Below are 24,795 nucleotides of genomic sequence, written 5' to 3'. Positions count from 1 at the left end.
GGGGAAGGAACCTGAAATGTCCACCCTCCATCCCCCCAAAAAATGAACCAAGAAAGTGCCATTGCATCTTCAGCAAGCAAATCTGTGTTCTGTGGACAGGCAACCGTAGTAATGAGCAGGCAGGACATGTCTATGGTGCTGCCAGGGGTCTTGCTGGCTTGGGCAGACAACCAGAAAACTGAAATAGTTCTCTGAAGAGAAAGAAATGGGATGCAGCTGTGTCTGCCCGTTGAATATCAGGCTTGTTGCTTTGTGGATTTGCTTGGATAGTTTCTGTGTGGGTATTTTCTGGAGTAGCAAGGTGTGAAGCAGGAACTCCTGGAGGGGGATGTCCTGTTGGTAGCAGCATCCTTGTGCAGGTGCTGTTGGGCTGCTCCAGGGAGCAGAGGCAATAGGCTTGTCTGTGCCCCAGGTCAGGTGTCAGGACTGTAGGCTTGCTCTGGAGGCAGAAACATCCTAGGTGACCGTATGGGTGTGTACAGATTTATTGTGGCCACGGACAGGAAGCATTTCATCCGGGCAGAGTTGCTGTGATGGCTGCATGGAGCAAGGCAGTGTGCTCCCATCTCTTATCACGGACGGTGAGCTGCAAGAGCTGCAGCATCCACTGCATCTCTGTGACTGCAGGGAAGGAGCCACCCTGGTGGGAGGGAGCTGGAGCTGTAAGGCTGCCCCACCTGACCTGCAAGGTTGGGATGCAGAGAATGGCACACTGATAATCATTTAGATGTGGTGCTGAAGCCAAGAACGGAGTGGTTGTTGACTTTACGTCAAAAAAATTAAAAAATAGTATATGTCTTAAGGGAATACAAAGTGCCCAACTCTGATTTGAGCTTTGTCATGAAAAATGTGGGGCTCTTGGGTATTTTGGTATCATGAAAATGAGCAGTTCTGCGGGTCATTCTTTGTGGGGAAAAAATAAGAGGGGCTAAAGGTTGCCCCAAACAGAGACTGCTCCAACATGCCACTAGCAAGCTTCAGATTTATCATGCAAGGTGGTGGGTGCTCTGTGCTTTGTAGGTCAGACCCTGAAGCTGCCTGACAGTGGAGTCCTCACTTTAGGTGCCTGTGCTGAAAGGTTGGCTTTTATGCTATCTGGAGTTTCTCCAAGCCTCTCTGCAAAACAAGGATAGAGGGTTGAAGTCAAAATGTTTAGAAATAATAGTGTCTCTTAAACATTGAAGTCAGACGATGTTGTCTGAAAAAAATTTGCCTCTGTGATGTCCTCTGGGTAAGGTTTCTTGCAGAGGTGATACTTTTGCCATCAGGAAAGCAGAAAAAACCCCAAACCAAAGCAAGAACCAGATTCTAAATATTTTTTTCCCAAGGCTTAGCTAAGAGACATTAACAGCAGTAGTTAACAGCTGCCCATGCTGTTTTTGTCAGTGCATGTTGTAAAAAAGTGGCAGTGGGGTGCACATGTGCTGGAAAGGCCAACAAGTGGAAATAACCAAGGAGCTGATATGAAGATGGACTATTGCTGACACCTTGATATCCTTCAGTGTATCTTCTCTGGTGGGTTGTGGAAGGGACACTGCCAATAACTTCAATAACTCGTGTAGCCACATGTGCCCTGAACTGGGTCTGTTAGCACTTTCAGAATGTTGCTTGCTCCCTAAGAAAATATATTCTTGAATCACCTGCATAGTACTACTGTCTTTTTGTGAAGTTGCTTGTCCACAGCAGTGAAGGAACGAATTGGAATAATCTCTTTCAGTGATTTCTGAAGATTTACTTGATTTAATATTGTGTCAAAAACTTCAGTGTTGCTGTCAGCTGTTTTCTGTTGTGGACTATGGACTAAATAATGATTTTCGCAAACATACTTTTCTTATGTATTATAAGATATATTATGACCTTATAGATGTATTATGGCCAGACTTGATTTACAAGCAGGGATTTCAAAGTTCACATCTTGTACTTTTTCTTATCTTAATGAGCTTGCTCATGTGTTTTATGTAAAATCTTTGTGGAAATCCTATGTGGGCACAGAGCCTTTATCTGACACAGTGAAAGCTCAGCCTTCAAGCCTGTCTCCTGAGCTGGGGAAGCCCTGCAGGGCTCTACTTGGAGTGCTGCCAGGGGTAGAAGGCCTGCCAAGAGCAGCTGGAAGTGACTTCAGGGCTGCAAGCAGCTGTCTGCCCTTGCTGCTCTCAATGGGACCCCTCTGCTCTTTCAGGTCTTCCCAGGTTAAGGGTTCAGGTTATGGGAGTGCCTGCTAAAGTGGATCACTCACTTGGGGCTTTATATTCAGTCCCCTATAAATCCCTTTTCAGGACTTGACCTCCATGCCTGGCAGGGCATCTCGAGCCTATTCTTTAATCTTGACTTGCCTTTGAGGTAACATCCCCAAGAGTGAGTTGTTACAGGACTCATCATCTGTGGGTGGCTGGTTTACCACCCCCTTGAATGATGTGTGGTGAGCAGCCATGGGATGCTTTGCCTCCTCAGTCCTTTTGAGCCTCTTCTGTGAGTGTAGGAGTTTATGCACACTCTGAAGAACCAAAAGCTGTCAAGTGAAGTTTTGCCTAATAACTATGAAAAGTCTCCCTTTAATAAACTGAAAATGTACTCACCCTGACCAGTACTGTGTTTATATTTCAATATGTATTTAGAGTTGAACCTGTTTTGAATCTTCCATTCCTTTCAAGGCATTATTAATTATTAGTTGCAATTAACTTTTATTTTGGTTTTTTCCTTCCACAGGTGGAAAAACTACTGGCAAGTCGGTAAGTATTATTTTCCCACATAAAGAGTTGCTCTACTGATTCTCTTTGGGTTACATTGTTATGGTAATGTTAGCAGTGCCCAAAATAAAAATCACCCTATAAACATACAATAAAGGTATACAATAAAGACTTACTGACAAATGTGCAAAAGCAGCCTAGTAACTTATTAAATTCCAGCTAAGCATTAATTTGCTAACCACCCTGATAAAATGTTTGTAGCGCCTTTGCTGACTGAGCAGATGTTGGTAAGGAGGAGATTGGTCCCTGGAGCCCATCCTTCTTGCAGCTGAGTTGAATCTTTGAACTGCAGCTGCTCTTGAATCTTTGAACTGTTAAGGACATGTGTCTCAGGAACCCTAACTCTGCCTTTGTATTTCTTATCTTACAAGATTTTACTCCACAGACTTTCCCTCAGCAGACAAAGTCAGAGCTCTGCAGCAGGATGGTGGGTGGGCAGGGTGAGGTTACAGAGGGGATTATAAAACATATAAAACCTTCAGGTTACCTTTTGGTGGTGGATCTGATGCTTCCTGACCAATGAGGGTAACAACAGAAAAGGTTTTGGTAGATGTGTGTATGGGCACATGAATACTGTAATAGAGGACAGTATGGTGCAAAACAAGGACAAGCACACATTATATATTAGCAAAGATTAATTGTATAGTCGCCTGCCTGTAGCAACTTGGAAAAACAGAAGGCCTGTCACCTGGGAAAGACCCAGAAGCTTTCTCTTGCATGGCCCTGTCCATGCTCAGCTCCAGTTGTGACAGGCAGACCCCCTCCAGTTTGGAGGAGCCACTAAAAATCCCAGCAGTGGCTGCTGTGCCAGCATGGGAGTGCAGGACAGCTCCACCAGGCACAGAAGCAGTGGTGGCTTGAAACAAAAATCTAGCCTTGCTGCTTGTGACCTCCCCAGACCAGCATGTAACACCCTCCTAAAGAATAAGGTCTTGTGTAGGGTGATGGCAAAACACTGGAGAGGTTTGTGAGAACCCCAAGTGGTCAAAATATTTTAGTGAGCTTTTGTAAAATTCACGTGGAGATGGGTCCCACCACTTCCTGGGCCAGGACTGCTTTGTCTTTTCCTCTGTAGGCAAGAAAAGACATGGGGAGGTCTTTGTTCTGCTTCAGGAACAGACACTGCCTCCTCTCCACCTGGGCTATTCCCAATTACAAGTCACACAGCCTGGGTTTCAGTAACCAACTTAACATGTGCTGAAGCAAAACTTCAGTGTGTGATCCTCCATCCTGTGACCATTTGCATGGCTTAGGGGAATGCTGTGTGGATGGGGCACAAGGCATTCTTCTGGGTGAGCTCCAGCCCTTCAGCACTTGTATCCAAGATGGGCGTAGTTGTCCAAACCTCCTGCTGCCTTCAGCTGAAGGAAATGGGCAAGCTCAAGTGAATTTTATCTAATCGATGGATAAGTGTGAATCGTCTTCCTTTGGAGACACCTCTTTCAGCCCATGAAGGATGTGATAAATCAAGAGTCACAAGTTTATATTTAGGGCTCAAAATCTGTGGGCTCTAAAGCTGGAGGAGTCCCACCTGGCACTTGCTTCAGGTGAGATTGGGTTCTTGATGTGAAAGCCTGCTTATCAAAACATGGGGAGGATATGCAGTATGTACTTGGTTCTGCAAACAATGAAGGTCAGCGCTGCTCAGGCATCCTCACAACTGAGTCAGTTCAGGCAACAATGCTCCTGCCACTCTCCTATTTTCATTTCTTTTGTAGGATTCCCAAAAAAAGCCTGTTGTAGCACCCAAGTCTCCAAGTGTTGCGTTGTTTGTTGAGACTTTGCTGGAGACAGTGTCTCTCCAATTTACTTGTGTCAGGCATGATTTCCCTGTCTCAGGTTTTTTCCTTTTGATATGCAAAGTTAACTTCTTCCTGTTTCACATGAGATAAAGGTTAGTTGGATTCCTAAACTTTTGCAAACCAAACCATGCCATTTTTAAATAAACTTGGGCATGGAGAAGAACTCCTTTGCCTGTGGAAATGTCTTTAAAATGTGATTCTTTGCTACTTGCAGGGTTAAACCCATAAAAAGATTAAAAGGTAGGATTATGTTTAAATTGCATCCCCACGCATTTTTTTAGAAATTATATATTCATCCACTCCGTGAAGACAAGTAGGTGATCAGAAATTAAAGTTGCAGTTCTAGTGCCCATGTCAGATTTGTACTGATGTATGCTTTTAAAGCATTGGTTCAATGGCAAGAACTGCATGATGATGACCATGGACAAGCCTGTTGCAGCAGGTGAAGGCTCAGTGAACCTGGCAGCCAAAGCCATGTCAATTCAGGTTAGGAATAAAGTCTGTTTTGTTATCAGGTCTGAAGAAATGAAGGATTCTTCATCAGGCGGAGTATTTTTAAGGATGGGTTTTCCTCAGGGATTTGCCTGAATAAAAAGTTTAAATGTGTATTTGTTTTAATCACAGGTGCTTAAAAATAGCCCTGAGCTTCTAACTGGTGTCCTGCAGGGATTTGGTGCATTTTTGGTTGGCCTTGGGGTTTTATTTTTTTTTTTCCAGAAACATTGGCTTTTTGCATATTTTTAGATACCAGTCAAGATTGCTGTAAGGGTTAGGTGCTGGAGACCTCAAAGGTGCATAGTGCAACACTTGCAGATCATTTCTTGCATTGCTAAAGGTCTCTTGCAAAATGAGAGGTGTGCAGACCTCTGGGGACCAAGAGAGGAAAGTGACAACTGACTCTTGGTTCAGGTAAACTACTGTCATCCCACAGAAGCCTGTGCAGTGTACAGACCCTGAGTACCTACCACTCCCACTGAGTCCATGTTGAGCTTGCTCGAGCTGTGGGTTGCCCAGCTCTGAGCTCACATTTTCTCTTGCCTCTAGGTGCTCTGCTTTGGCTTCCCTTTGAGCATCTTCTTCATTGTCATCAATGAGTTCTGCGAGAGGTTCTCCTACTATGGCATGAAAGGTATGTCCCTTGTCTCCTTGCACTGAGCATTGCCCAGGCCTGACTTGGGTTTGTAACCTGTTGTTTTGTTGTTCTTCCTACAGCTGTGCTCACTTTGTATTTCACACGTTTCCTACACTGGGATGGCAACTTTGCCACTGCCATCTACCACACATTTGTTGCTCTGTGTTATTTGACGCCAATCCTTGGAGCCATCATTGCAGACTCTTGGCTGGGAAAGTTTAAGTGAGTACTTCCTCAGAAAGCAGCCAAAGATCTTGAAAGCTCACCTGAAGCCAGTATTACTTAAATCATCACCTAAAACTGCAGCTGTGAACAACAGCTTCAGAGCTGGTGTTGCCTACTCCAGGATAGTGTGTTTTATTTCACCAGAGAATGAGGTTTTCACTGATTCAGCTCAGACTTGAAACTGCACTGTAAATTAACAAATGTTCCAGATCTGCTAGTTGGTTAAGGCTGGTAACATGCTTTCCCAGCATGCTGCATGTTTTTCCTCTCACCTGGGCAAAAACATAAGCAAAACTAAAGAGAGTATTCACGGAGCTGTGAAAATAGATACTGGTCAGGATAGTACCACTGCAGTGCTTTGTGATGTGACCAGGTTATTTCCAACAGCTTTATCTCCCTCTGCTTTCCTGATGTTTGGATTCTAAAAGTGTTTACTTTGCCTGAGAGAAAGCACAGTAAAGATTTTATGGAGGGTTATGAGCCATGCATGTGAGTGGACTTGCCAAAGGTCTCCCAGAGATTAGAGATGTGCTGTGCAGTCAGCTGCACTGTCTTCTTCCTCTGTAGGGACAGCCCCTGGGAGCCCAGGGCTGCGACCACAGCCCTGTGTGCTCTGTGCAGCTGCTCTGAGCAGTGCAAACTCACTGTGACTAGCTGGATGTCTTAGAGATTGCAGCCTAAATATATTGTGCACTTGCTTGTCTAGATGCTGTGGATTCTTTTTAAAATTTATTTTGGCTTTTTCATGTTTTATCAAGATGACACTTTCCAGACCTTGCATCTCTTATCCTTTGGCACTTGGATATGCCTGTGCTGCGTCTGAAAGGGCCAGAGCTTTAACAGGAGCTTGTTAGGATGGCTTAATCAAGAGAAAACATGCTTTAGGATATGCCATTAGGTATTAACACCCAAAAATGCAGCAAGGTGTCATGAGGAAGTCTTAAACAAGAATTTTTAAAAAATCTATGATGTTAAGAGGAAGAGGAGATAACCTAGGCACTGTTAAGGACCGTTGAAGTAGAGGCTCCAATTGTCCACAGTCCATGTACTTGGTGCAATGTCTGTCAAGAAATGTGATGGGACCAGCTCACAGATGGTGATGGATATGTGAATTTCTTGGGGAAAATAGTACAGAACCCACATTTATTTTTTAATTGTCTGCCATCAATGCAGTGCCAATTATGTAAGTCCTTGCAGTGGGTTTGTAAGCCTCACAAATAAAACCCAGAAGTTTCACTCCTGATCAGCTCAGTTTCAACTTTAATTGGAGACTTTTTCCCAGGTTGCTAGGTAAATAAAGTAACTCTATGGCAGTGCTATAAAAAAAAAAAGCACCCCATTAAACTGTGTCTATTAAATACCACTAAACAGCAGACTCCATGTTGCCCTGCTTTATAGAATTTTTTACTACACTACAGGTCAGGTCAATTTTAAGTCCGAGAAACCTTGTTTTAAAGTGAGGGGAACTTGGTCAATGTCCCTCTTGTGTCAGGGTGCTGCTCCAAGCTTGCTGTGAGGATCTCTTGCCTATGTCAAATAGTTGGATTGTTCTAGGTCTTTGAGCATTGTCCTTCATTCTCCTACCTTGCACTAGGTTTGGGACCACTCCTGAAAGCTGGGTTTGTAAATAATTTCACATCATTGCATTGTGTTTCTCCTGCTTTTCCTCCAACTTGGAGACCTGTGTCTGTGCCTATTGAAGGGAGGCCCACCCAAGGACACAGGTGAACATGGGTTAAACTTCAACTGTGTACTTAAGGTCCAACAAAGTGAAAATGGAGCATGCTTTTACTTACAGAAAAGAGGACTGGACCCTAAAGCCAGGGTGGAAGACCTGGTGAATATGCAGTACTATTGTCCTAGGCACCTCCTAGCCAAGGTAGTCAGGCTGAAAGCCTGCAGCCTGCACTCTTCAGTGCAGCTCTTACTCAGATCAGAGTGTAAAAATGTTGGTAGACTTACAGCGAAAAAGGTGGGGTTATAGAATGTTTGTTCACAACAGTATTTCAGGAGTATTGCCATGTGTGAAGCAGATTTTTGATTTTTCTTTTTTTTTTTACTCCTGCAACTAAAATCTAAACACAGTGAATGCTTAATGATACTTAAATCAGTGTAAATTGCAGATTTTAGTTTTGCAGAGTAGTCTATTTGATCTTCAGCATATAAAAACATATGAAAATAGCATTCTTGAGTTGGTCATTAAAAAGGCAACCACTGAAGATACTGTGACCTAGATATTGTGACCTATAGAATCCATTTGTTATCATGTTATCATAATTAATTAAAGGCTACCTTAATTAATTAAAGGCTACGTAGAATAATAATAATAATAAAAGAATAGAAATACGGTGGCTGTGGCATGTGACCTGATTTTTATAGTAGCTTCTGACAAGTTCAGTCCATAACTTATTGTATCTGTTAGTTTTTTTCATTACTAGGACTCTTTAAAGTAAGCAGAAGTCTGCATTAGCTGTGGAATTATCTGTCTGTGTGTTAACATATCTAAGAAAATGTATCTCCTGTCTTGACAACAGGACCATTCTCTACCTGTCCATTGTCTATGCCATTGGGCAGACGGTGCTGTCTGTGGGCTCCATAAATGACCTGACGGATCACAACCAGGATGGCTCTCCCGATGCTATCGCAGTGAACATGTGAGTTGCCTTGTACACATTTTTTATTGCAGGCAGGTGAAAGATGAGACAATTTAAGTTTATGTTAGTTGAATTTCAACTGTCTTTCAACCAGTCTATTATATATGCTGTAAGAACTAACCCAAAATGATTTTTTTTTCCTTTTCTCCTTTGTTCTAGTGCTCTGTCCATGGTTGGCTTGATCCTTATTGCCTTAGGTACTGGTGGGATCAAACCATGTGTGTCAGCATTTGGTGGAGATCAGTTTGAAGAAGATCAGGTAACAATGTCTTTCAGATTTTCAGTTATACAGATTCTCTAATGTTTGACTATTATAGTACTCTAATATTATACATGTTTAGATAGATGCATGGGTTTTCCTGAGGAGCTGAAAAAGGAGCTTGCTAATTATTTGTCTTGAACTTCAAAAACAGGTTTGATCTAGGCACATCAATGTGGTTGTGGCTAAGCCTTTCTAAACATCTTTCTGTTTTTACTGTAGGAAAAGCAAAGAAGTACCTTCTTCTCTCTCTTTTATTTGTCCATTAATGCTGGAAGTCTTTTATCTACTTTAATCACTCCAACTATCAGAGGTAAGGTCACATGTTTGTTGACAATTGTTAAACACCAGAAAAGGTGTGTTGGATTGCAGTCCAGTCTGGTTAAAGTTCGGGTTCTGTTCTCTGACACACTGGAGTTATCTAGCAAATAGTCTTCAGTGTGTCATCCAGCTTCTCAGAGATGAGGTACTCTCAAAAACAAGCCAGTTGAAAACCTTCATTGCCTTTAGGGTCAGAAGTACTAGATCTGAAAAGACATGCTGGAGCTAGCAGCTTGTATGCCTACTGCACGTTTTAATTCCACTAAGGTACAAATGTGTCACATCTTCCAATACCTTGAAAGTATCACACTTGAAAGAATTGTATTGCTTCCTGGGAAAGGAAGGGCAAGAGAGAACCTTCTGCTCTGGAAATGTTCTCATGCTAAGTACAGAAGCATCTCTGCATGTAGAAATATATGAATCTATGTGACAATGTAAATAATTTTTCATATTGTTAAATAAGAAAGTTATGTTCTCTTTTGCTTGTGAAGAATAGCATGATCCTAAACAAAACCCAGCATTTTGCTAACCTATATGCATATGGATTTCTGTGGCAAGCTTGCACAGATGGTGCTGTATGGATGCACTTGCCAGCAGTTTCACAAGGCTGCTTTTCTGAAAATTAAGGAAAGGAGCATGTGAATTCTGGAATACCCCAAAAGCACCGGGCTGAACTTCTGGCCTTTGTATTTCTTGACTGGAAAAGACTCTGTAGAAGAGTTTTAGGTGTTTGCTTAAAGCAAATTCTATCCTTTCCCAAAAAAGGAAATAGAGATGCCTGAGGCACAGCATGTAGCTTACTTCCTTGCTGATTCAGGGTGAAAAATTCCTTGGGAAAAAATGACAAAATGAGATAAGGGAAGTGATAACCAGTTTCTGCCTGGAAAGGTTTGACCAGAAGACTTATACAACTAAATCAAGACATGAGTTATCTGCAAGCTACCATTTTTTCCCAACCATATTATCTAATTCTCCTCTTAGAAGAAGTATGGTGAAGAATGTAATGATTTTGTTTAGTCTTTTATTTTATAGTGCTGAAGTCAGTGAGAGTCAAATCTGTGACTAATGCCAAGGAGGGGAGGGGGCTGGTGATTGTGATTTTGTTTCAACAAGCTACACTTACATCACTAGAATCTTTGTTTATGAACTTGGCCCAAAACTTTTGTAATCTAGTTCCTTTCTCACTAAGGACATGCTTTTGACCCTTGTAGTGTAATTCTTTATGTCTCAGTGTAAAACTAGATGTAAATTTCCTGTGAGGAGATCCTGAGAGGCATTAGGCTGTTTGGTCTGGAGAAGAGAAGGCAAAGGGGGCATTTTATCCAAGTATAAAAATCCCTGATGGGAAATGAAGAGAACAGAGCCAGGCTTTCCTCAGTGGTACCCACCGTCAGGTCAAGAGGGAATGGGCAGAAGCTGAAATAGAGGAGGGTCCCTCTGAAGATCAGGAAACGCTTTTTCACTCTGAGGGTGATCAACAATTGGCACAAGCTGCCCAGAGGGGTTGCGGAGTCTCCATCTGTGGAAATACTCAAAAGCCATCTGGACACAGTCCTAGACAATTGCTTCCAGGTAGCCCTAGCTGAGCAGGGCACTTGGCCTGGATGATGCCCAGAGGTCCCTAACAACCTGAGCCGTTCTGTGATACATAAATCCCCTTTCCAATAATGAGAGATAAGTTGGATACTGATCCTCCACTCTGAGGGTGTCTGTAGACTGATTTGTTGTTCCCCCGAGAGTTTTCAGTGAATGCAAAGACCAGAAACCATATGGAAAACATCAGCAGTGCTGACTGGGACTTTTATTTGATGTTATTTTTACTTCAGCTTCACAGTGTGGCATTCATAGCAAACAGGAATGTTACCCCCTCGCTTTTGGAGTTCCTGCTATCCTCATGGCTGTTGCCTTGGGTAGGTGAATCTCTTGCCATCCTGTTGCCTTGGTAATTAGATGATAACAATCTCAGAATGATGGGAGTGTGATAGAAATTCCCAGGTATTGACCTCTAATACCTGATCATTTCCGTGATTTTTGGCTTAACTTTTTTCTTGGGTGGGAAGATGGGTGGGATTAATCTGAAGCACTCACATTCATAGAACAGTCTGATTTGCCAGGAGAGTTGGATGGGGCTGGGCTGAGGCATGAACATCTCCTTGAATTCTGTCCATTATGTGAATTACTGTCAGTGTTTCTTGGATTACTGCTGTGTACAAATTGATCTTTAGAATGTAGGGTGAGAACTCTCAGAAAATATGTGTTTTGGATATTATCTCTAGTCCAGGATTATAAACTAATTGTGACTAATAGTCCTTGAGCTGGAGAAATCCTGTATTTGACATGTCAGTACTTCTCAAACAGCTGCCTTTTTACCAGCTGTGCTATAGGTCATTCCCTGAGCCTTACTGCTGCCCAAGAAACTGGGGGTGCCATTAGGTACTACAGTATCCCTCATGGTCCTTGTCCTTCCTGGTCCTGACTGGGAGCCCACCTGGCTCCCAGTGACCTCGCCTTGCCCGTGAGCCCAGCCCAGGCTGGATGGTGGCTGTTGGGCTTTGCCTGTGTCCTGCCCTGTGTGTGGGATGATGAGGCTGAGCAACGTGCCTGGGAGCAGGGGACACCTTGGCCAGTCCAGCAGTTCATGCAGAACCTTGTGTGTCCCTGCATGATGTGAGCTGCAGCATCGTGAGCTCCTGAAAAGGAGCCCCTACAGCAAGGCCCGGATCAAGGTCCTAAATACCCTCGTTTTGACCGTCCCTCAGTCGAGCAAACCTCCCACTGAGCACTTACTGTAAGAGTTTCCAGATTTAGTTTTTTGTCTTGAATAGAAGCAATCTGCTGGTATTAATTTGTTTGGTCTTACTGTATGATAGCATGTGAATAGGCAATTGCATTGCTTCTTGGGAGCCTTATTCCCACCCTGATTACCTCCTTGACTTGCAGTTTCCGTACCAAATTATTTGCCACTATTTTAATTTAATCCTGAGTTGCTTTTCTGTTTGCATATTGTAGTTGTGTTTGTAATTGGAAGCAGAATGTACAAGAAAGTTAAACCACAAGGAAATGTAATGCTTGAAGTTTCCAAATGTGTTGGAGTAAGTACTGCTTACATTCCCCAAACCCCTGGCAGCCATTCCTAAAGCTGTTCTGTAAATGTGCCTAAATCAGAAATCTGTCTTAATATGAGGAAAGTTTCTGAAGGTTTTTGCTTTATTACAGAAGGCTTTGTACTGACACCTCCACATTTAGGGTGTCTTTTTATGCATATCTTGATTTATATGCGAATTTATACACATAGGAAACAAAATAAGGTGTCAGTGTTATGTAAAAACTTATCCCAACTTGTGGGAATCATTCCTTCCACATTTGTGCCCCTTTATGCAGAAAGAGACAAACATGCCTTGAGCTGAGTCAAGAGCAGAGCTACTAGTGCATCTTATCAGCAAAAACTTATTACTTATTAGAAGTAGAAGAAGATTATTTACAATGCTTTTATTGATCCCCACTGCGTTAAGGAAATTCTTGGGGTTGCACATCAGAGTGATCCTGCAAGGAAAGGAGTGGAATCTACACGAATAGCACTGCAGGTCCCAGCTTTGCAGAGCCTCAACTTTGAGATGCTATTTATTCATCTCCGAGTTTCTTCATTTTCCATTGTTGTGATTTCACATTGGCCAAATGCCAGGCACCCATGAGAGTAATTTGCTTAGCTTTTTTTCCTACAGTTGGGCAAAGGAGAGGAAAAAAGATCAAAGAAGGGCTCATGAGTTGAGACAAGGACTGGGGAAAAAAAAAACCACTCCAAAGGCAAAACAGGTTCAAATCTAAAGGTATTGCTGAAGGTGTATTGCTGTGGGCAGTGCCAACATGGCGCTTCCCCACTTCTGGGCAAAAAACTGCAGGTGCCCTGTTCTTTCTTCTTATATATGTCATCACAGATGCATTACCACCCTCCCAAATTGGGCCAGCAGCGTGTCCATCTTCAGAGCTATCAGAGAGTGGCTCTGTCAGACATGGTGGAAGCTATGGCACTCCCCCACTACTAAAAGTCAGGCCATGCCAAATCAACACACGCCTACAGATCTGCCATCTTTATACAGCTCAGCCTATTGCCTGTCATGTAAGCACTGTCAAAACCAAATCTCTGTAGGTGACTTTGGCCATTACTTAGCGTGTGGCTCCTAAGGCCCAGCTTGGCTGTAAATGCTATTCCATGCAGAAAATCTTAGGAGTTCTTTGGGACCATATTTGTGTATATTCAATGTCAAGGGGTGAGACATACCTACAAGATGAGCTTGTCATAGGAGCTTCTCCCCTACAGCTATGCAGCTCTGAAAACCTGTGCATATGACACTACTCTATTTACAGCTGTGTATAAAATAAGCCTGAAGAAGGCAGATCTTCCAGCTCCTCACAGCACTGCACATGGAGAGGGACTGCTCTGAGCTGTTTGGTCCACCTAACCCCAAGTGCAATCTCTGCTGGTTATGCAGTGTGAGGCCTTAAAAACAACAATCCCCTAGATGACTGGAGTGGGTAACAGAAGTCAAGTCAGCTTTAGCACCCTCTAAACACAAGAAGCCGAGAGCATCATCTCTAATGACAAACCAGTTTGTAGTTTCAAGTATTTGTAGTGCCATGAAACATAATTCTATCTCTCCTCAGTTTGCCATCAAAAACAGATTTCGTCATCGCAGCAAGAGGTTCCCCAAGAGAGAGCACTGGCTGGACTGGGCAAGTGACAAGTACGATGTAAGTACTGGGGGAGCCTCCTGTGCTGTGGCATCTGCTGACCCTCAGCTTCTCTCTGTCTGCTCTGATCCATTGCCTCATGCACTGGGCAAATAGTTTTGGGCCTCTCCATCATTCAGTAGCTGATGAGGTGGCCAAACCTCAGTGCTCTCCTGGCACTGCAGGTTATCTCCTCAGCTCCTGTGGGAGAAAGTAGAGCTGTGTGACTCAATGCTCTGTAATCATAGGCTGTCCAGGGAAATTGAAGGGTGACAAAAAAAAAGACTTTCCCTTGCCAAACAAATAGAAACATTTAAGTTTTTAGGTTAAGGAAATCGCAAGCATTATCTTTCCTTCTCTATTTCCCATATCTCATGGCTGCAGAGAGGAAAAGGGAAGTGATGCTGCCTGTCATTGTTAATGCACAGGGCCATAATACTTTTCTTGGTATGAAACATCAGAATTATGCTTTGGAATTTCATTTTAAGTAGGTAAACACTTAAACTGCATCCCTTCCACGCTCGGTACAATTTCTTATCATGACTCTCAAAGCCTTGTATCCCATAGTTCCCAACTTGTCCCTTGCCTGCTATCCTCTCTGCCCTGTTGCCAACGCCAGCACAAACCTTAGCCTGTCACCTTTATTTTCCTTTTGCCTGTATGCTTTGTTCTTCTGTGAAATTCCTCAGTTGCCTATTGCTCAAATGCCCACTTCACTAAGTGCTGAATCTCATGCTGCCCATCGGTGTACATGTAAAGTGGCCCAAGTCTTTCTGATATCAGACACCTTTAACCAGCAGCCCTTCCCACACAAGCAGACTTTGTACTGTTTTAACAGAAGTCATCAGATATAGCCAAAACATGCAAAGTTGAATGTGTGGGCAAACATTACATGATGGGTCTTTACCTGTTGCTGTCATGTGAGTAGCAGTCTGGAACTGTCTCTTTTTTTTTTTCTTTCTCCCCTTTCTTTTTTAAATTAATTCCTCTTGTGTAATTTTTATTTTCTGCAGAAACGACTGATTGCTCAGATAAAGATGGTGTTGAGGGTGCTTTTCCTTTACATCCCTCTCCCCATGTTCTGGGCAGTTTTTGACCAGCAGGTAAGTAGAAATTATTTGGCTTGGTAACTAGAGCGGTACCATGTCAGTCTCTATGGGAGCGTGGAAAAACAAATTTTTATTCTGGTTTTATTGCAAAAGGGTAGTCACTGAGTCATGTGAGTACAAGATGATCTGCAGTCAGGGGCAATCTTGGTTTATCTGAGTACACCCAGGACAGATTCAGTGACTGAGGCCTCTCCAAATCTTCTGTCAGCCTGGGACTCAGGGGATGAAACAGTAATTTAAAGCTCTCTTAGCACTAATGTTTCTTCAATTGTCAATTGTCAGATGAAATTTAGGGTCCTTGTGTAAATGAGCTGGAGAAGCAGGGTTTAAATGATCTGGATGCCAGTTTGCTTAATCACTCACAGCTTGTTATAAATACCTTACACCTTCAAGCAGAAGTGTGAGCCTGTAATTCCCATTCACTTGGTGAACTGGGTGCTCAAGACTCACAAAAGCATCAGTTATAGTTAAGCACTGAAGTGGGAATTTAGGAAGATGCTTGAGAGAGCCAGGGGCTGAAAACCTTATCCAAGTCAGACTGGAGGAAGCTTGCTCCAGACTCCCCATGTCCTAGTGCTTCAGTCCAGTGCCTGTGAGCTGTAGCTGCCAGTGTGACCTGTTGCAATTGGAGCTCTGAATTCCTGCTATGAAATTCAGAGCACAGTACTCATTCCCTGGGTAAATCTCCGTGGGTGGCTGAAGGATCTTGTCACAGATGCAGCAGTAGCATTCTTGTCCCATGGCGGGCTCAGGCCTGAAGCCTGCCCTGCCTGTCCCAGCCACAGGCAGTTTCTGGGGCAGAGGGCTCCAGGCAGGTCAGGCCCTGGCTTGTCCTCTGGCTCTGGGAAGGAAGGAAGGATGGCTGAGTGGGATATGTGGGCTGCTGGGGCTCAGGCTGGCTCCAGGGTGGCTCCTGTGCCCAGCACCCAGCAGTGCCCTGCACAGGATGGCCCTGCCCTGTCTGCAGCTGATTTCTGCATCTAAGTTATTTTCTGCTGTATTTCACAAAACAAGTAAAGGAAGTGGAATGGGCCATGGGTCTCACTTTGTTCAAAGGTTTACATTGCAGACTAAGAATGCTCCCATAGCAAGCTAGCTTTACTTTTTCTTGTATTGCATGTCTTTTCCAACACTTCACTTAGGAAACAATTCAAAAGGACCTTTAGAACATTGATTTACTGTGACACCTAATTTTTTTCTTCTCTTATTAAGGGGTCAAGATGGACACTGCAAGCCACAGCAATGAATGGGGATTTTGTAGGTTACTTTTTATTCATTTTTTTCTTTAACACTTTTCAGACCCGTTTTATTTGTTGTCACGATATTAAAAATTATTTCTTTTTTTCTTCACCAGGGTTTTCAAATTCAACCAGACCAAATGCAGGTATGTTAAGTTTCTATCTGCCAATTTCAAGTACTTCTGAAAGATTGTACATATATTGCCCTTACTAAGAAAATGCACTTTGAAAAATACTTAATTTTTCTCTCATGTTCATCTTCCTCAGATTGTGAATCCAATCCTGATTGTTATAATGGTCCCAGTTGTAGATTCTTTGGTTTATCCTTTAATCAAGAAATGCAAGCTGAATTTTACGTAAGTTGATGTTATTATCTGATTTCAACAGAGGCTCCTTTTATTGGTTTCTGTAACTGGCTCTTCCAGCCCTAATGTAAGAAAAGAGCAAGCATTTAGCTAAGGATGAAAGAGAAGTGTATTTAAAATGGTTTAATATTCTAACAAAATATAAAAAAATCCAGAATAGTGCAAATGGTATATAGAAGCATCAGAGATTATAAGAGCAGAATCTAAGAGAAGAGTGACAATGTTTTTCAGTTAAGGACAAAATCTTTTGATTGCAGGAGAGATGGTTTTGATTGTTTTCCATATCCCTTATGTCTACCCCCTCTCTCTCCTGAAGAATAGGTGGTAGAAATAAACATTCATCCTTGGCATTTGTCATGCTTTGGGCTAAAATCAACTGAGACACAAGACATTTCCTCTTCAGTCTCAGCGGGGAGTCTGGCTTACTGAATCCTTCTAGGTGGAGCCTTGGGGGTATTACACATTATTTTTCAATGTCATTAATGAAGTTTCTGGCCGTTGCAAGGGTGCTTGGAGAGGCAGAAGAGAATACAGTTCTTCAGACAATTTTCAGAGAGCTAAAGTGCACTGCTGTTTTCCATATAGCTGTTAAAAATCTAGGGTGTGTGCTATGCTGGGAACACTGTCATCCATTTGTGGGTGTTGTGCACTGGATAAATGATGCTACAAATGACATATATACTCTAAATCTATCCTTACAGCTTAACTGCATGCCAGTAGATGTCTCCTAATTCAACAAATTTCCCTGACAATTTTTGTTCAATCTTATTTAAACATAGCAATGTGGAGACAAGCTGTCACCCTGTTTTTAAAGGCATATCTTCTTGTCTCTTTCTTGTTTTACAGCTAACAACTGTATTGGATTGGGTTTTTTCTTCCTGCAAAACCAGATTTTTTTTCAGGAACCTAAGAAACATGGCCAGTCAACGTTTGAGCCCAGCAGATGCAGAGTAACAGGTTATTAGGGTGCTGCAGGAAAGATGTATTTCTTGATAGTGTAACTATGAATTGAGAGCTTAGCAGAAGACTTTCTGTAATAACATCAGCCCTCCAAATGGTGATTATGTGCTAGTTGTGGCCATTTGAATTTCCCAGAGTGGTAAGAAAAAACAAGCAGCTGAAGCTTTGAATTGCCCCTTCTCTTAAATCTCTTGTGTCTTTTGTTGTGCCAGGCCCCTGAAGAAGATGACTGTGGGGATGTTCCTCGGCTCCATGGCTTTTGTTGCTGCTGCCCTTGTGCAAGTGCAAATAGATGTAAGTTCGGCCACATGCAAGTATTTACTATTAATATTTAGCTATTAATTCAGGAAAAAAAAGGAGTGTTTAAGGGGAAAATGTGCCAAGATTCCTAAATTTGGATCCAATCACATAAGCATAGAAGTAGAGGGAGGGGAAATAGATTGCAGTACTGTTCTTAGCATAGTAAAATTAACAAGCAACAAACACCATTCTGCAAGGCATCACATTGCAGTTAATACAAATCATGCATTAAAGGCAACCTCAATCTCTAAACTGAGACTAGATGCTGGAAACCAGACACTTGCTTGGCCCACCAGAGGGCAGCTTTGTATGTTTGACCTCTTCTGAGATTTAGACTGGAGGTGAAGTGTGACAGTCTGGGAAGCACCATCACAGCAGGTGCAAACATGACACTTGCTCAAGGAAGGATTTGTCTCCCCTAATCTTCCTTGCCCCAAAGGGAGGTGCCATGCCTGAGCCCAATGAATCTTTGCCCTGTAGCTGGGATGTTGGCAACACCTCTGGGTGGTGATCCATTGCATCCCAAGATCTGAGCAGCTGTCTAGAGGTGTCTGTTGAGGATGAGAGAATTCTTTCCTAAGGCACCTTGTGAGATGAGTAACAAAACCTGATTCCAGTCTCCTCTGTCAGGCAGTCACAGACCAGCAGGCAAATGCTCATCTTCAACATGAAATAATAAAGATTACAGTAATTATAGGAATTTTTCCAAGTGACTTAGGGCACTCATTTACCTTTTTTTCTGTCCTATAGAACAGCAATCCAGTTTTCCCTGCAGCTGGGCAAACTCAAATTAAATTAATAAATCTGGGTGCTGTTCCTGCAACAGTTCAGTTCCAGCCTCAACTTCAGAGTGTGGATGTAGCACCTAATAAGGAAGTAAGTAAGGGCAGATGTGGAATATTAAAAAATAATTAAAATTAACTAAGCTGAAAAAAATGAATGGAGTAAGTCAGAGTAATTCTTAACGAATGGTTCAAAATTGATTATTTTCTAGGACATTTTTACTGGAATAATGTTTTAATGTTTTAATGTTTTAATGTTTTCTTTTTTTTTAATTGTGGAATGAATTGTTAATGAAAACACAGCGATTGAAGAAATAGTAACTATTTGAAGTATTACTACTTTGTTCTGACATTAAACCTAAGTAACTTGGAACTTGATGAAAATTTCACTCTTGTTAAAAAGGCTCCATTTTCTAAAAGTAGCCCCTTCCTGCAGTCAATGTCCATTCAACTCTAGTGAGTTGCTGCTATTACTGTGAGCAATGACTTACCTGAACAGGGAGCTTCTTCTGTGGCCACATTACACATTAGGCTTCATGTTTTGCTGCCAAAGAACTTTTTCAGGTTCTAATACAGCACAGCATTGGTAGTTCTATTGACAGCAAAATGTGGTGGCTCTGATGCAGGCTTTTGATAAGGGAACTTAGAAAGTGTGTTCTCTGATAGCCTGCAGCTCTGTTTCCCTTGAAGAGGAGAGATCTTACTCCAACCTCCTCCAAATTCACTTCACACAGGAACAGAGTTGTGAAGAGAAGATAAGGGCCCCCAAATTGTATACTGACAGGGAATTGATGTACCATGGTACACACCTGAAAATGAAAGGTATAGAATGCTCCATTCCCTATTACAGACACTTTATCGTCCAGATGTGGATTATAAAGTGCTTTTGATAATCCTATAAAACAAAGAGCCTATTTTAGTGTAGCGCTAACATGTCTATTAATGGTTTAAGTATTTTATGTTGAATAAATGTGTTTTGAATATTTAAAACATGGCATTACTGCTTTTTTAAAAAATACTGCCTCACATTATATGCTAGTGCTACCTCTGTGGCTGAATAAAATTTTACTGAGTGGGTATGGTAAGCCTGATTTATCTGGAGCAAGAAATAGGAAAATAGAGCAGCTATTCCATAATGCTTGTGGGAAGCTCATGTAATTTTGAAGCTTGTGTAGCAAATTAACCTAATAAAAAATCATGATCAAATGGAATTAATGCTTGATGTAGAAAACAAATCAAAAATGAAAGTGAGGGGATGTTCATGATCTCTGGCACTTCAGAAGTAACATGTGTAAACTTCTGACCCTCCCAGAGCCCATAACATTCCCTCAATAGCCAAATATGCAGTTGCACAGAAATCCATGGGAATTTGTCTTTGTAGACTGGCTACATGACATTTGAGACTTCTAAGCTGCAATCATTAGACATAATTTCTGCAAATGAAAATAAAACTGAGCATTTGGAGCTGCTAGAGAAACAACGCTACACTTTGGCATTTAAATGGGTTCCAACGGACATCAATTTTACTTGGGTAAGTCTGCTTATTTTTTAAGACATGAATCAATGTTCTGATAAGCATCTATGTGGAGTGTGTGAGGCTGAGAGGACAAGCTCTGGATAATTTTTTTCCATTGTCTTGTTTTCTGTCTCTCCTTGTCTCTGCTGGACCAGTAAGACTGGTAAGCTGCAGGGAGTACGCCAGGATGTCCTTTAGAAAAAAAATACCAATTTCTTATGTACCTTGACAACTACACTTTCACCAAGACTTAGGTGTGTGGTCATACAGTGTTTTTTAGTAGATGTGTGTGCTAGTAGGAACCTAAAGAGGAAGGTCTGGAGTCTTGCTCTGAAGCCTCTGTTAAGTCCCACTGCTGTGCAATAGTGCATGTTTAAGCTGTTCTCTGATGCCAACAACATATTTTTATAATGGTCTCTTCCACTAGATAGAGGACAACATCACATCAAAACCAGAAGATGGAAAAAGTCTCGTCAGGTAGAGCTTTTTTGTTGTCTAAATTTTGACAGTAGTATGACTCTCTCTTCAATCTGTCTTTGGGTAGCCTCTTCTTGTTGAAGTAAAGTTTTCTATACTTGAGGAACTCACATCTTGCTGGACACTTCCCTTGATGTTTTAGTGGATGGGATAATGTCTGGGTCATGATTCACTTAAGTTATCTTGCACACCTGCTTGGGTATAATTTAGCTAAAATTGGAAGTGTATACTTCGTTCCATTGCCTAGATTTTTTTATTGAACAAATGGCATGGATTACATATCTATACCTCATTTTTAATCCTGGGTAAGTGGTATCCAAGATTACCTCTCCCCTCTCTGCTTTTCTTCTGCATGTCCCACTTGCAGATTGCATTTCCTACTGGTTGAAAGTAGTGACTCACTTTTGATGTTCTCCTGAGATTGATGGGGGTCTAACTGGCTTTTTGTATTAGCTACATTTCTAGGAGATTTAGAGTTCTTTCCAAAATGCTAATTGATTTAAAAAAAAAAAGGCATTAAATGGGAAGACTCGATATATGTGCTGCGAATATATAATTGAAAGTAAAACCTGTATTCTTTGACTCCTGTATGTTTTGTGTAGTATTTAATCACTCTTTTGATCACTCTTCCATTTTAAAGGTTCATAAGCAATTTCAGTTTTCCTGTCAATGTTACTATGGGTGACAAGAATTTTGGAGTACTGGAACCTCTTTCTGTCAGTAATTACAGTGTCGTTCCAAATGCAGGCTGGTAAGCATTTCCTTTAATCTTATTTAATCTCCTAGACATACCTGTCCTTGGGAAAAGGGCACAGAGCTTTTTAAAATATGTGATGCACACAATTGACTGTACCTATGGTCTGAACTGTGGAGTTTGGGTTCTTCTTTTTCAGGTCATATACCATTAAGGCTTCATTGCCTCAGTACACTTGTACAGTAGATTCAAAGGAATTTGGATATGGTAGTGCCTATACCATTTCACTTGATGATGTGAGTTGCCACTTGTTGCATGGACAATATAGAATTCCTTTCCATGTTGATACTTTCTTTTAATTAAAAAAACATTTGTAGAATTATTCTTCTTGTCTTTAATCCTTTAATTTCCTCTTGTCTTTAATCCTTTAATTTCCTCTTATCTTTAAGTATAGATGGTGGAATTCTGGTATCCTAAACAGGACACAAAGCCATTAACTATAAAAATAATCATGGTTACAATAATAACATAATGCAAGAATTCATGATCACCACTAATGGCCTTAAACCTTTAGCCGTGTTAGACACTACAGATTTGCATGAAGTCTGCTGTAAAAAAGCTGTTTTTTATAACTACCTATGCAGTGCTTCATGTGCAATATTTGTTATTTACTCTGAACTTTCTATATGATTATAGAAATCTTATAGATTAAATCTTATAGAATAAATAGAATGCTTAGAATGCCTTAACTGTGCACACTCATTATTACTGTTCCTAACATGCTATTTTTAATTCTAGTGTGTTGAAAAAAGACTTATCATTACACACTTTGAAGATATTGCACCAAATACAGTCCATATGGCTTGGCAGATCCCTCAGTATTTTCTTCTTACATGTGCAGAAGTACTGTTCTCTGTCACTGGGCTGGAATTTTCATACTCACAGGTAGGTATTCTTCTTCCTGAGGTAAGAACCTTGGTGCAAGTTAAGATCTTCTATGATGTATTGTTTTTAAGTGTTGGTTCTGTGCCGCTGCTTTGACCCCCATGTCCCTCACAGCTCCTAGAAGGACTGCATAGACTGATGCAAGTTGGCCCTGTTTAACCAAGGACTTGGTGTTTTCCATGAAGCTATGCTGAGTTATATCATTTGAAGTCTTGACTACCAGTCCTCAGATTTCCTCCTCCCATGTAAATATCTATTGAAAATAAGTGCAACTGTACTGCTGCAATAAAACCAACCTGGAGAGCTCTCAAAAATAAAATGAGGAAGTAGTGGCACTTCATCTCCCCACCAGTTTACTCCATACAGCCTTTTTGTTAGCTTTTATTAGTGTTATAATTCAACACTTTGAATTCCTTTGTCTCTTGAGTCCACTTTAGTAGCTGTGTGTATTTCTTCATTCTGAATCTAGAAAATGCAGTGATGGAGATGTTGTAAGGTGTGATTTGCTAGGTGATGCACTCGATTTCTTCATGTCATGTGTGCCATGTGTTCCTGAGATGTAAAATTACACCTGTGCACCTGTTAGTTACTTGGTGTGTGTAAGTAAAAGGTGTTACAGTTAGTGTGCTAGTAGTCTCTTGTTCCTCAAAGCCTTCTCTGGACCCGTTTAGCTCTCTAGCAATTTCTAATGTCAAAAAATAAATTTAAAAAAAACCCCAACCACCACCAAAACCTAGCAAACCATGAAATCCTGTTTCCTCACAGAGAAACAGTGTTTATTGTAAGGTCAAGACTGCAGTAAATGCATCAGAAAATAAATGATACCAGCAAAAGTTAAATGTCTGTCCCTACAGGCCCCGTCTAACATGAAGTCAGTGCTGCAGGCTGGATGGCTGCTGACTGTGGCTGTTGGTAACATAATTGTCCTTATCGTGGCTGGGGTATCTGCAATCCAAGAGCAGGTAAGCATGCAACCAGTAGGTGTGCTATTATATTACACTGGGAAAAAGCAGTTCTAATCCAGTGGGAAATGATGGCAGATAAAACAAATAGTTTTTCTGCAAAGGTTTCTACTTACCTATTACTCGCCATCCTTAACTCTTGTTGCCAGGCTCCTTTCCTTGCAAGCAGCAGTTTCCAGCATCTCTGCAGTAAATTTCTTCTCATGGTATAGAAAGTCTGTGAACGTTTGAGCTGAAATTCTGCATGAATGGAATAAGACCTGCCAAAGTTCTGTTAATTGCTAATGAGCCTTCACCTGCATACCACATCCTTGCCACATCCCTTCTTCTGGCTTCATTGGTTTCAAATCTCATTATTTGGGGCATAAAAACTATGTCTGTCCTGGTGAAGAGCAGTTGTACAAGATTTTCTATTTATTTGTAGTGCTCTGTAATGAATTAAAATGGCTGAGAGAGGGAAGAGCTTGTCTCTGAAACCGCTCTGGCAGTCTGCAGTTTAAGCTAAATTAAATCAGAAAGAGCATGAAACAGAGATGTTGAGGTTTTCCAGGTAGAGGCTTTTCTGATCTCTGCCCACATTTGTGGTCACTAGGTCAGCTGTAAGCAGACTCAGTGCCAGCCTGGTTTAGAGATCTGACCAAGAGGAAGGAGCTGAGTTTCCTTCTCAGTCTTTTACTCAATTCCCAGTTCCTCCAGAAAAAGGATGTTGCAGAGCTTTTCAGCATTTACAGAATTTTTGTTTTTTCAGTGAAGATAGAAATGCCAAAAGAGCCTCAATTCTGAGTTGCTTTAACATGCATTATATGTTTTAATTAATACTTAGTCCTGTAAGCCATATGATACTTGTTATGTTTACTCAGTTTCACATTCTGAGTTTCCTTCCTGAAAATACTAAAATGGTGTAATACTCAAATGAATATTGGTGGCTAAATTATGGATTTTTTTTTTTTCTTTGCAGTGGGCAGAGTATGTGCTGTTTGCTGCCCTGCTGTTGGTAGTTTGCATCATTTTTGCTATCATGGCTTCTTTTTATACCTATATTGATCCAAATGAGATTGAAGCCCAGTTCAGCAAGGAAGAAAAGGAAGAAGACAAGAAGGATCAAGACAGCAATGAAAAGGAAGTTGAAACTGATTCTCGACTGTAAAAGCTGTATTCAAGGAGTGTTTGTAAATCATGGAAATCCCACTCACTCTCCTGCAGTCAGAGGAACCAGGGTATCAGTAATGACACCTTTGGATTACATGTCTTGTGGAAGACATTAAGCAAAACTGTTTTAACCTAAAGTGCAGCCTGTCTAGGGAAGCAACAGGAAAATGTGTCTCTCTCTTGTACTGAATTTGGGATCCTGAAGAAACTCCAGCAGAAGTTGCACTCTTAATGTACCTCAATCTTAAATATTACAGCATTATAATATTGAAATTTGACTTGGAACTATTGGACCCTTTGAAAAGATGTATTTTTATACTGTATTTCAATTTTATATCGTGAAGGAAACAAGACTTGTCAAGGAACAGCAATTGAAGCCAAGCTCTCTGCATGATCTCTCTAGCATCGCTGTTACTTGAAGAGAGCAGGT

General features: G+C 41.5%; 1 protein-coding gene across 1 annotated transcript; it reads left to right on the top strand.

Moving 5' to 3' along the window:
• The first annotated feature begins 541 nt into the window (after positions 1-541).
• LOC136571403 (solute carrier family 15 member 1-like) lies at positions 542-24,395 on the top strand. The gene is made up of 23 exons (XM_066571778.1): positions 542-689; positions 2,707-2,729; positions 5,594-5,678; positions 5,762-5,903; positions 8,441-8,560; positions 8,720-8,819; positions 9,042-9,132; positions 10,967-11,050; positions 12,150-12,232; positions 13,803-13,889; positions 14,882-14,971; positions 16,190-16,234; positions 16,332-16,361; positions 16,483-16,571; positions 17,753-17,834; positions 18,591-18,716; positions 20,004-20,153; positions 20,566-20,615; positions 21,256-21,366; positions 21,509-21,605; positions 22,108-22,254; positions 23,109-23,216; positions 24,175-24,395. Exons 1-23 carry the CDS (start codon positions 542-544, stop codon positions 24,361-24,363), a joined length of 2,277 nt encoding a protein of 758 aa, XP_066427875.1. The 3' UTR covers positions 24,364-24,395.
• The last annotated feature ends 400 nt before the right edge of the window (positions 24,396-24,795 follow it).

This window comes from Molothrus aeneus, chromosome 2 (assembly GCF_037042795.1).
Source record: "Molothrus aeneus isolate 106 chromosome 2, BPBGC_Maene_1.0, whole genome shotgun sequence".
Taxonomy (NCBI): domain Eukaryota; kingdom Metazoa; phylum Chordata; class Aves; order Passeriformes; family Icteridae; genus Molothrus; species Molothrus aeneus.
Note: the sequence above shows the minus strand (reverse complement) of the source record. Positions and strands in the feature narration are given on the sequence as shown.

What these genes read in the sequence shown, in the direction of transcription:
- LOC136571403 (XM_066571778.1), top strand. Translation starts at nt 542, where the DNA reads ATGGAGCAAGGCAGTGTGCTCCCATCTCTTATCACGGACGGTGAGCTG. An exon ending in GAAAAACTACTGGCAAGTCG is followed by an intron (nt 2,730 to 5,593) that starts GTAAGTATTATT and finishes TCTTGCCTCTAG; the next exon opens with GTGCTCTGCTTTGGCTTCCC. An exon ending in AATCACTCCAACTATCAGAG is followed by an intron (nt 9,133 to 10,966) that starts GTAAGGTCACAT and finishes TTTTTACTTCAG; the next exon opens with CTTCACAGTGTGGCATTCAT.